Below are 12,939 nucleotides of genomic sequence, written 5' to 3' on the forward strand. Positions count from 1 at the left end.
GTAACTTGACCACGTGGTACTCTACAATAGGAAGCACAATATTGCTTATGAACCCAGTATCTGGATTCTATTTAGAACATCAATTTTGTCACAGTATTTTAAAGTTTATTTAAGAAACAGAATTTTAGCAAGTTATATATATACAAACATTAAATTTGCTACGTAAGTTTCATGCTAGTGAAGCAGAATCTGTTTATTCAGGCAGCATCTCATTGCTCAAACAACTCAGCAGGCAATTTGTACAAAGTATGTAACAAACACCTCTTAAAAAAAACCCAAAAAACCACCAAAAACAAAAATCCAGAAGGTTCTTAAAAACAACCCAACCAAACACAACAACCTGACCAAACTCCCATCCCCACCAAAACCTGAATATTTAGAAAACATATCCTTTTAATACATGAGGCAATTTTTCAAACAGCTCTTCAGAAGTATAAGAAGCCTGTCAGTTCAAGATGCAGAAATGTTATGTTGGAAGGGAAGCTACACTGTACAACACAAAAATCTTTTAGGCCATGTTGTAGCCTACAGAATAACCCTTTGTCAAGAGTTGTATGCTGCTATGCTTTGGGAAAAGGTGAAAAAGTAAAGCAAAAGCACAAGCCTCACCACAATGGCTGTATCTTTGCATCTTCTCACTGTGAAGCCACAGAAGAAAGTGGAAGAGTGTCAGCAAGAAGTAGTACTTACCTCTGGGAAATTGAATATGGGAAGTAGCAGTAACTGGAACGATGCTCAGCTGTGAACACTGACCTAAGGAAGCTACAGGGAATGACTATTGTGGGGGACACTGTCTCAAATGGTAGTGAAAATGGGGAGAGCAGAAGTTCATCGTGAGCTGACCATAGAAAGCAGCAAGATCCTGCAATGAGTCCAGTCCTTCGCAAATGAGCAATAACAAGAGGACAGAAAGACAGACACTGGATGGAATCAGATATACAGCCTATCCAGGTCAGTGAAGGGGGAAAGGGGAGGGAGAAGAACAGAAGAAAGAAGATAAGCATGCCCCTTCACTGAGTCATACCAGAGCTACTGCTGCTGGAAGGGAGCCAGATTTTAGCTGGAGCTTTTGCCTCTGCTTTTCTTTCCCACTCTCAGAAAACCAAGAAGTGAAAACACCAAACTTAGATGTCTACCTGAAACACATTCAGATTTTGCTGACTGTAAGCCCCTGCTCTATATAACACTTAGCCTCAGAAAAACTTGAAATCAAAAGCATGCAAGAGTAACTTAAGAACATCCTTTTTTTTTTTTTTCTGGCTCGGTTTCTGTGCTGCCCTGAGTAAGATTCTTTCTCGGATCAGTGATTTCATAATGTAAAATACAAAACCCCTCTAAACAAGACAAATACATAAAGTGGCAGTTGAGGACAGCAGTTGTATTACTCCTCAAATTACACACTGCTTTGTCCTACATAAATTCCTAATCTGCCTTCTCCAAAGGCCTTCCTGTCAGCTGAACACACATTTCTCAGCCTAACACCCTTCAAAAGCAATTTAAAAATATGCACCTATTTTTGTACAATTTATCACGTATCAGCCTCAAATCACATCCACATCAAAATTATTTTTTCTTGCAAATATTTCAACTGTTTGACAATACTCATTATCACACATCAACAAGTATCTCCTATGCGGTTTATGAGTAGTATCCTCAGTTACTTCTGCTTGTCCTGTTAAGTGAAGTGATAATTTAGCAACCTCAGCTTGCTTATTAATGTCTCTCCTAAAATGTCACCCAGTTCATCTAATCTCTCTGATTTTTTTTATGAATGGATTTACAGCTTGGTTCTTTCTGTAGTTGAATAAGCACCTGACAGAAACACTCAACTGAGCTTTCACGTACACGTTCTGAAATGGTCAGTGAAATCTTGAGGACAGACTCAAAGAGCTAGCAGGAAATAAATCAAAGCTTTAATACCCCCGTACACCACAAAAGATCTCATAGTAAACAAATCTTCACAGTACCAACTAAATGGAAGCAACACGGTAGAGCAATCTTCTTCTGAGATCATCTACATTTAATATAAGTTGGAATGAAGCTTAGGCTGACTTACAGTGCTTGATTTGCAAACAGGGAATTAAATTCCACATACTTTTTCAGATGAATAAAAATAATACAGACATGGCATCCAATCACTAGTGGGGTTCCGTAGGGCTCCATCCTTGGCCCAGATCTGTTCAACATCTTCATTAACGACTTGGACACATGATGTGAAGGAATACTAAGTAAGTTTGTGGCAACACTAAATTGGGAGGAGCTGCTGACTCCCTCAAGGGCAGAAGGGCCCTTCAGAGAGACCTTGACAAATCAGTGAGATGGTGAACCATCAACCATATGAAATTTAACAAGGTCAAGTGCCAGATTCTGCAGCAAGGATGGAGCAACCCTGGTTTTGTGTATAGATCAGAGAACAAAACGCTGGAGAGCAGCACTGCGGAAAGGGACCTGGGGGTTCTGGTCAATGGCAACTTGAACAAGAGTCATTAAGCTATAAGAGATCATCCAAAGGAGGGCCACAGGGATAATGAAGAGCCTTGACGGGAAGCCACATGGGAAGCAGCTGAGGTTTGCTTGGTCTGTTCAGTCTGGATGAGACTGCGGAGACCTCATCGTGATCTTCCAGCTTCCTCATGAAGGAGGTGGCGCAGATCTCTTCACTCTCGTGACCAATGACAGGAGTCAAGGGGATGGCGTGAAGCTGCATCAGGGAAGGTTTAGGTTTGGTTATCAGGAAAAAGGTTTTCCTGGCATTGGAACTGGCTCCCCAGGGAAGTGGTCATAGCACCACACCTGACAGAGTTCCAGAAGAATTTGGACAACACTATCAGGCACATGGTGTGACTCTTGGAGTGTCCTGAGCACGGCCAGGAGTTGGATTTGATGATCCTGGTGGGTGCCTTCCAACTCAGCACATTCTGTGAATGACTAGGACCTATGGAACAAGATCTTCCCAAACAAAACTATAAACATACGTGACTTTTATGATTACAGATATGTCTTACCTTAAATATATCTGTTTTGAAGCTATAAATTCAGGTACATATGTGGTTGCAAAAATCATCACAAGGGTCAGATTAGCAACAGGAATGACAGTTCAAGAACTGACAATTCAACTAACAATGATACACTAACAGAAAAATAAATTTTCATTATGATTTCACTCTAAACAACAGGCCTTGCAATTTTTCCAAGTTTTTTTCTATTTTTACAAAAAGCATTTACAAAAGTACTATTTAGCAGACCATACTGCCTGAGAATAGAATGCGACTTTGTTTCATACTTGAGCATTAGCTAGTGAATTAAAACTTATTGTTTTTTATGTATAAGCAGCAATATTATGAGACTCCCTTAGAGATACAAATACTGCTGTATCAGATAATATCTATGCTTTTATACAATAAAGCATGAATTCAACACTGCTTTCATTGTATTACCACCATGGCAGTGTTGCAGCATTTCTGATATTATACTTTTGTCCATATCACTATGTCAACAGACATGCCAGTCTGCTTAAAGCACTAAACAGCCAAAATTGAATGAAATGGCTCAATCAGTTCACTTCACCTTTTGCTAGTGTAATCAGAATTTTACTGTTTATTTAAGAGAATAACAGAATATAGTAGGTGGATCTTTGGGCTTAAATAAAATTCTGATTCCTTGCATTTCAAGCTCTTATTATGCAAAGATGTAGAACATCAAGACAGAATTTGCACAGCCTTGCCAAATACAACAAGATTTCTTCCTCAAAACACATAAAGAAGTTGTCAAATGTTATTGTCAGTGCAGTCCATTCTAGGAGCTGATCCTTCCATTATTTTTAATTAAAAGTCTGGTTTCTTCCTCCCCCAACCACAAGCTGCTTTCATTTTATAGACTGTACCAGTAAACCTTTACAAATTAATTGTTGAGTACTGGATTACATAAAAGGTAACTCTGGCAATCCCTGTCATTCGCACACCTCACTGAGTGCAGTACCTCCACAAGATGGGGCAGAAAGCACAGGTGGGTGTCTTCAGGACCACAGTCCACAGCTGCTGGTGGACACAAGGATACAGCGGTGCCAGACATTTGACTTTCTGAACATCTGCATAAGCCACTGCCACATACCAATCAAACCCTCTTTACTCAGCAGGTGAAATTTTCAGTCTGTTCTGAACTTGACTCCAAATTAGCTTCACAGCTTGGGCACACAGCTATAAACACACTAAGAGTCGTGCAAAGTTAATCACACTGGAGGTGGAGCAGCCGATACAGCCATAATGGGTTGCTACCATGGAGGCAACTGAGCACCTTTCCTGAAGGTAAGGCAAACACATTAAACCCAGTGAGAAAGGGCTGTTCCCACCCAGACCAACTCAAGTGAAGACAAGCATCACACTGCCTGTAAGCCAAACAATAAGGACATCCCATTGTCTTAGACAGTTTGCTAGAGGTTGTTTTCACTACTCCTTTTTCCTCGAAGAAAATGTCAGTGTAGATGTAAGCGATTAGACTTCGTTTTAAATTTCAGCTCCTAAGAAATAACCTGAGAATCACTGTCAGAGTACTTCTGACAATGAGTGCTTAGGTTCAACACCTCTGAAGAAGAGACAGAATTACATTTCTCTGTTTTTCTAAGAAGAAAAAAAAATGCAGAAACGTAGTAAGAAGCTCATGAAGTTTAATAGCAAACATTGCTACAGGTACAGAACACTAAAAAAATTGAAAGTTTAAAAAGGAAATAAATAGGATAAACAACACTGCTTTTGCAGGCTCTAGTGAATTGTCTTCTCTAACGAAGACAAATTAGAAACACTTCTATTATGCAAACTGACATTAAAGTTTATGGTTGGGGAAACCAGGGATTTCCTACTGTATTCCTAATAGCTGGACAACTAAACTACTTCACTGTTTACTTTATGATGCCACATTCATGATATGGCATAGCCTAAACATTTTCTTAAAAGAAAATAAGCCTTAATGAGTTAACCACACGCATGCACAAAAACCTTGCTACCTGCCAACAACCCCAGGCTCTACATTTTTTAATCATGAAATAGTTATTCCTGCCATTACATAAATATTATTACATAATATCTCCTTTGTATGCAGAATTAGAGCTACAATAAAATAGGTCCCACTATTTCAATATTGTATCTATTAATCCCACTCGTTCACTTAATAATTTAGAGCTGTAGTTGCATCAGAACACAACAGCTTGAATATGTCACGTTTCTCTGTGCTTATACAGAGAAGACAGTTAATTCTGGATTAAAAAAAAAAAAACAAAACAAAAAACAAGCCAACAAAAAATACAACAAAAATATCTGCTCTACTATAATAACCGCCTGAAGGGAAAGACACCTCTGCCGTGCTCTTTATTACACGTTTTTTGTCTTGCCTAAGGTTTAATGTATGTGTATCAAGAGATAATTTTCAACATGCTAGTCAATAAAATATGCAGAAATACTTTAATTGTCAATGTCAGCATTACACAGCATATGTGTAAAGAGATCACAAGCAATAATACTTAGTATGTCTAGCATCCCAAAAACCAGGTTTTTTTTCCAATTTAATATTCAACGTATGGGCAAACTACAAGGCATATTAAATTAATTTTCCTAAGTATTTAGTTTGTTAGAAATTTGTTCTGAGAACGTATTTGTTTGCATCGGTCAGAAACACATCTGAGACGTGGGACGGCTGTAAGCACAAGGCCACACGGCGAAGAGGCAGCGAAGAAGTGGCATGTGACATTCGGGAGTCTCGGGGGGCAACATGTGGCCGGCGCTCAGGACGCTCCTCTCTGCAGTGCAGCACCGCTGCCTCCGGCCGTGCGCGATCCCTGCCGCGACACGAGCCCCCACTTCCCAAGTGCCGCACAAGTCTCACTTGTGCCCGCGCTCAGCGCCTTCCCCTTGTCGGCTCGCCCTCCCGCAGCAGCAGCTCCCGGGAAAGGCAGGAGAGCTGCGGTGGGCACCGGGGGCGATGGCGGTACGGGCCGGCCCCGGTGTTTGCACAGCTGCGCCGCTCTCCCGGGGCAGCCCCGCACAAAGCCCCGCCGGCCGCGCAGCCCCCGGCGCCACCGGGCGGGCGCGGCGCGACACCCGGGGCAGGTCCCCGCTCCTCGCCGCTGCCCTGCCGTCCCCGCTGGCAGGTGAGACGCGCCGCAGCGGCGGCGCCGGGCGCGGAGGGGGGGGGCGCGACCCAGCCACAAAGAGCGGGAGCGGGGTGGGCGGCGGCGGGGCCGGCGCCAGCGCGACCCGCGGCGCCGCAGCGGGGGGACGTCCCCGCCCGCCCGTCCGCCGGTGGCGGGGGTCATCCCTTACCTGCAGGGGTGGCGCCGAAGACTCTCACGACGGGCACCCGTTTGACCGGGGCCTCTCGGAAGCGGGACTGGCAGGGGTCCAGGCCGGGCAGCGGGCTGCCCATGTAGTAGTCGGCAGTCACGATCCGCACTGAGAACATGTTTGTTCGCCGCCGCCGCCGCCGAGGCACCAGCACAGCACCGAGCGAGCGCGGAGCGAGCGCGGAGCCCGCACGGCTCCCCCCGCCCGCCGCCGCTGCCGCCGCAGCGAGCGCGCGCGCGAGCGCAACACTCCCCGCGCCTGCCGCTCCTCGCCCGCCCGCGGGAGCGCGCGCAGCCCCGCACGCGCCTTGTCTGTGTCTCTGCTCCCCCCACCCCCCCACCCCCCCCGCTGCCGCCTGATGCTGCCGCTCTGGGCGCGTGCGCGGCGGCGCGCCCCCCGCGCGCTCCTACAGCCCGTGCGGCCGCGCGCCCCTCAGGGACAGCGCGGGCTCGTGCCCCGCGGACGCCCCGGCGGCGACGGCGGCGCCCCGGCCCCGGGCGGCAGCTGCTGTTGCCATGATGATGTCGTCACGGATGCAACCATTGGGGGGGGGGGGGGGTGTGTGGGGTGTGTGGATGGGCCATGTGTTGTGGGGAAAGGAGCTCAAGGAGCGGAGGAAGTGTCCCTCACTCCCCGACACACACACGCGCTCCCCCCCATCTTTCGGTTGGGCTCGGCAGGCTGGGAGCGAGGGGAAAATCTTCCTATCGCTTCCCCTGGCGGCGAGGGAGGAGGCAGGGAGGGAGAGAGAGACGGCCTCGGTGATTCGGCGATCGGCCGCGCGGGCTGGGGGTGAGGCTGCGGAATCCCGAGCCGCGGATGGGGCGGGAGAGGCAGCGCTGCCGGGACACGACGGGGTTAAGCTGGGTCGACCGCCATTTTGAATGGCGGGGAGGTGAGGCTCCGCACGCCGCAGGGACCAGCCAAAAAATAACCGAACCCTAAGAAGATGGGGGCGAGGAGGGAGACGGAACCGGGAGGAGGGGGTGGAGCGGCCGCGCGCCCTCGGGCTGTGGCGGTGAGCGCGCGCGGCGCGGGGTAGGGGCGGGGCCGGGGCTGCGGAGCGACGGCGGCGATTGGCGGCGGGGCCGAGCGCGCGGAGGGGGCGGGGCGGGGTGGGGCCGGGCCGGGCGCGCTGCGGCGGAGCGGCGGGGGCGGGGTCGTGGCCCCGCGGCGGCCGCGTCCTCCTGCTGCTGCTGCCCCTGATCCTCTGCGTCCTCCTCCGCCCTTTAGGAGAGCTTGCTTTGCGGTTTGCAGTGCTCTCCTGCAGGTTTTGATTGAAAACATAAAACAGGCTTTACTTCAGGTTGAGGCCATGAAAAAAGCCTTGGCTTTAGGTTTTTAAGATTCCCGTTGCAGTCTCTTTGTCTGAGGGGTGCGGATCCGGGGGTAAAAACCCCAAGACACAGCAAATATCCAAAGAGCTGGCAGTGTGGGAGATGAGCCGGTTAAAAGGCCAAATGCTCTCACACGCACTCAGGGCGATACTGATACATGTGCGTGCAGGACTGGATGATAGGAGACAAATGTACAAATCTATAAAACCTGACAAACGTCCAATATGTAGAACACATGTTTCGCATTTTGGTTACATGTGTTTCGGGTTTAGATTTGAACAAAAGACAGGTCAGGCAGTTGCTACCCTTCATTTTTTCATTGTAATGAACAGGAAGCTTGCCTGTCTACTCAAGGGTAACTGGTTTCCTACTCTTTCTTTGTAAGCTGTTTATTTTTTCTAGCTCACATCTGTTTTCCTCCTTAAACTCTTTTTCATGTGAACAGAAAAAAAAAAATCCAACTACCTAGTCATCAGAAATCTTGTGTCACAGAAGTGGTTAAAATAGGGTTGAAATCCAAACTATTTTCATTGTATCTAAAGAATAACTGAGCTGCAACTTTAATTTTTGACAGTTGTTTACATTTGCAAAGCTAATATTTGGAAAACCTTTGGAACTGCAGAAATACTCTTATGAATACTTAGATTTCACAAAAGCTAATAAATCACTAGGAGCTTACTGGTGGGGCTTGTTAACAAACAGCATCTCTAACTATTGTTATTTGAATGTATTTTGTAGTGCTCCTTCACTAATCCACTTCCTTAATTTTCCGTAGAACTTTGGTAAGGACAATAGCAATTCTTGTGTTACTCCATTCCATGCTCTGTTTTCTACTGTTCACATGATCTTCTTAACTTGCTGAGCATTGTGTCTTCCCACCACTGTGTATTTTGCTGACAGTTTAATGTATTTGAAGACTGGCAGATGTTCATGAGCTGCGTGAGCTGAAGGTACGTCAGCAGTCCTCTTCTGTGCTGGGGGATACCAGTCCACTGCTGTATTCTGTTGTCATCTGCACAGGCAGGAAGGAGAACATGATGTTGTATCTGCCCCTCAGCTGAGTTGATGAATAAACCAAGACATTTGAGCCACTGGTGGATTTTGGTTTATCGTAAATGACTGTGTTGTGTGAGAGGTAGCAAAAGTTCATACCTGGTAGTCCTGCTGAAGAGAAACCAGTTGCCCACAGTAGAATAGTGTAGAAAGCTGAAATAGTAATTTCTTTTATGTTGTTTATTAAGTCAGGGAGAACCATGCTTTGAAATCAGAAAGAACAGGAACAATTGATTCTGTTCTCAAACCTAGAGCCGGTTTCTTGTTCATATGAGGTATTAATTTGATTTCTGAAAACGTTACAGAAAAAAAAAACCAAACAGTGACTTTCCTCTTTGATATAAATAGCTTAATCTGAGTGGTAGTCTTAAAGCCATGCAGACACTTTTGTGGAACTTGCATGCTTTCTGAGCGGTACCTTTTCAGTTTCCCTCGGGTTTCTGCAGCTCACTTCTGTTTTCAGTTTTGTCTTGCAGTCAAGTGAGTAGGTTTGTCTGCAGGGTGGTACCAAGCTAAGACTGTATTTTCAGTAAAGTTTTGAGTCAGCACTGTCACAGGAGGTCCCCTGCCCTCCTTCTCCTGTCAGCGCAAGCATTTGAATAGCTGTACAAAACACTTGACTCAGAAACTGAGCCAGGTAAATGTGATCCCACTAAGAAATACGGGTTGATTTTAACCTCAATCAGGTCCTTGATCTCCCTCTTTATGTAGGGGTGTGAAAGCCTGTGCTTACACGGAGGAGGAGGTGCAGTGCAGGGACTGAGATTGAGCAGCAGGAAGAAAGAGAGCACTTCTTCCAGAAAGCTTAGCTTGTGGTAGTTTAAGTTGCTGAAGTCTGAAAATCGGTTTAACCCTTTCAATAGATGACAGACTCAAAGCCTGTTTCTGGATTTTCTACATTTCAATTTGTGTGTCAGTGTTTGTTTTTAAGAGTTGTTTTATGTGTTGTTCACTTGCATTTGTGTGTACATGTGTGATATATAAATTTTCTTGTAGTTTACACTTCATTACCTGAAAATTCTGCTGTCCTAGAGTGTCAGTAATTGTAAAAGGAAACATCCTGGTTAGAGAGCACTACCACTCATTTTCTCTTGTACCTCCAAACACTATTATGTTCTCTCTCTAGGGTTTTATCCAGTTTTCTGTTATAAAGCAAGTCACCCCCTTTCTCTGTTCCTCCAGTTGCTAAGCAGCAGCTGTTCTCCCCATTAGCCAGCCAAGTATTTGCATGAAAATAATCACTCTTGAATATATAACTGGTCCTAATCATGCACAGCTAAACAGCTGTACAATCAAAATTTGAGTATTAATAGTATTACTTATCAGCATAACTGATGACTGTCTTTTAAGTCAGAATTTCTCCACAGAGTAAAATCAATAATGGTTTGCCCTATTTTTTAAAACAAAAGGCATATCAGTTTTTATTTTTGTTTAATACTTACTGTGTAGCTACTTACAAAAACTGATCTCAAAATTATATCTGCAGTTCACAAAAAAATACAAATGCAAATATAAGCAGACAGAATCATCTAGTGACTAAACATGATGGAGGGCAAGGGAAAAGCCACATTTTTCAAATATTTATTTATAGTAGCAGAATGCAACAAAATTTGATGATAAGAGTTTAGACTATGATACAAAGATAAAATTTCCAACATTGCATCTTAACTTCAAAACCCACTAGTTGTCCATGTTTGAGTTCCTATTGATTTCAAGGATGTTCAGTATTTCTGAGGTCTGTGATCTGAAATCTTGGAGTGCTTTCTCAGTCAGGGGTTTTATCCACGCTGCTATTTCAGAATGAGAGCTGAACATGGCTCACATATTCTCGGGTGCTGTTTTTTCAGGTGACAGAAACACAGTTTCTGCAGGGAGAAAACCTGGACACATGGACAAAGAGTGACATGTGGTCCATCCGGCTGATATCCCAATCTAGAAAGTCAGATTGTTTGCATTACACAGGAACATTATTTCCCAGTGTGGCCCCACTAACTAAGTGAATGAAGAAGATCTGAATCTTCACACTGAAATACATGGTACTACACTGTATAGTTCTGGCCTGCCGAACGTGTACTTGCTTTGTCATGTGTGACAATCCATAGTTTTAGACTCTAAGGCTCCATACACACCCAGTGCAAGAAGTCCTCACATGTGGGTTCTGGCAAGCCTTGCTTACACTCCAGGTAGTTAAGCCCACTAAAGCCAGAATGTGAAGCAATACCATGCATGTGCATCAGACCAGCTGAAATTCAATTACTCTCTGGATGTTATCAGATGAAAATCTAAAGACAATATGTGAACAGCAAGAATTGAGCAACCTGTGGATGCCAAACAGCCTCCAAGTGGCTCTTAGGCTGCTGAATTAATTTCTAGGGGTAACAGTTTCATTTTTAATCTTGGAAATAATGCTTAAGATCCTAATTAATGAGATGTTTGTTTGTTTGTTTTAATTCTCAATTACTAGCTACAGGCTAGGCAGTAGGCTCTGAGGTATAGCCAATGGCATTACACCATCAGTGTCTTGTCACTAGAAACCTGATGGGAAACAAAACTAGGTCTCAATTATAAAAATATTAGAAGTATGAAAAAAGTGTTTTAGCAAAGGCTCTTAATAAACCTGTTAGGGCAAGAACATGTAATTGGAAAGTCAAAAATGTACTTGAAGGAGAGCCTATGGACATTGTATGGGACATAGGAAACAAATCATTACATAAGGTATGTGAAGGCATAGAAGGAAAAAAAAGATATATATCTTTGGTGTAGTAACATTAGATTCTGTTGGGGTAAGTGTATTTTTTAAATAAAATAATTATTTGACAAAATAAAGTAAATTTTCAAAATCATCAAGGCTGGAAGAGACCTTCAAGATCTACTAGTCCAACTGTCATCCAAGCACCATCATAGTCAGATTTAATCTGTGCTTCATATAAAGATTCAGTATAGTGTCATATGAGGAAAAAGGAAGATGTATAATGTAAAGAATTGCTGATGAGAGGTTCTGATGGATTGTTTTGAGAGAAGGACTACAAAACTGGAAGTTGGCTCCACGTAAAGTCTGCCCATTTAATGTATTTAGTGCAGTCCTAGTTAGCATATAAATAAAAGTTGCTAATAAACTTAAGTTTGAAGGAAAACAGCATATCAAATAAGATCTAAGACTTTGGAGTTAAGAAAGAAGAAAAAGATATTTTAAGCCAAAGAGCACTCTCAATGTAGAATGATTAGACGTAAACTGGAAATAAACTTTCCATGAAGGAAGGTTTCTATCCAATGGACAAATGGAGTTCTTCTTTCAGTGAAAACAGGAGGGCAGAGCATTTTAGTAAATTTTAATATGGAGATTGATGAGATTATGGAAAAGGTTATATGACGTTTGCTGGTTAATGCACATGACTGCACCTGATTATCAAAATTCTGGAAGGATTGCATGTAGATCCCTGAACATTTCAATAATGGGCTCCTCTAATCAATGCAGACAATTTAGCCATTAGGATAAATGAGTTTTCATCATCATTTTACAAAACATGGTGTAAACCATGAAGATGGTACAGCTTTCTGTTTCAGAAAATCTGGACAGTAGTATAAAAGGCAGCTCTTCTACAACATGTGGCCTTATGTATATGTTCTTATCTGTAAATGAATTGTGTGTACAAAATCACATACATAATATTTATATGAAAATGCAAACTACCTTTGACCATTTTTGTTTCCTGGGTTGTATTTGCATTTAGCAACTTATGTTTCGAACAGTTTTCATTGAAAGTTATCCTTTTCTTTGTTGGTTTTTTTTTTAATAGTTTTTTTCTAACATTTTCAGGTCTCTGTGTTGCCCTGTATCAGAAAAACCTGCCACTGAATGTACCTACAGGAAAATGCATAAGTATTCAAGAAAATTATATAAATCGAGACATAAAAATTAATAAAGAATTATATGTGTAACAATGTAGAACTATGCCACTTTTTAAAAAAAAATTAGAAAGTGTATTTAATTGAGAAGCAGCACATGCATCACGTAAGAAAAGGGCCAGTAAACACTTAATTGTAAAGATGGGATTCCTGATCTGCTCTTTGCTGATAGAATTCTACATGTCAAGAAGTGATGGAGGTTCCCTTCCATGCTTGGAAAATGACCTATTGTCAAGATTAAAATAATTATATGACTGCATAAGGAATTCAGTTTAGTATAACAAGAACACACATTGTTGGGAAGCAGTTAA

At 43.4% G+C, this 12,939-nt stretch overlaps 1 protein-coding gene across 1 annotated transcript in view; it reads right to left on the reverse strand.

Moving 5' to 3' along the window:
- REV3L (REV3 like, DNA directed polymerase zeta catalytic subunit) overlaps positions 1-6,640 on the reverse strand; it is a 113,653-nt gene extending 107,013 nt beyond the window's left edge. The window contains exon 1 of the mRNA XM_058836354.1: positions 6,312-6,640. Coding sequence (XP_058692337.1) covers positions 6,312-6,450 — 139 coding nt within the window. The 5' untranslated portion in view covers positions 6,451-6,640. The remainder of the gene's footprint in view (positions 1-6,311) is intronic.
- Between the last annotated feature and the right edge of the window lie 6,299 nt (positions 6,641-12,939).

Source organism: Poecile atricapillus, chromosome 3 (genome assembly GCF_030490865.1).
Source record: "Poecile atricapillus isolate bPoeAtr1 chromosome 3, bPoeAtr1.hap1, whole genome shotgun sequence".
Classification (NCBI taxonomy): domain Eukaryota; kingdom Metazoa; phylum Chordata; class Aves; order Passeriformes; family Paridae; genus Poecile; species Poecile atricapillus.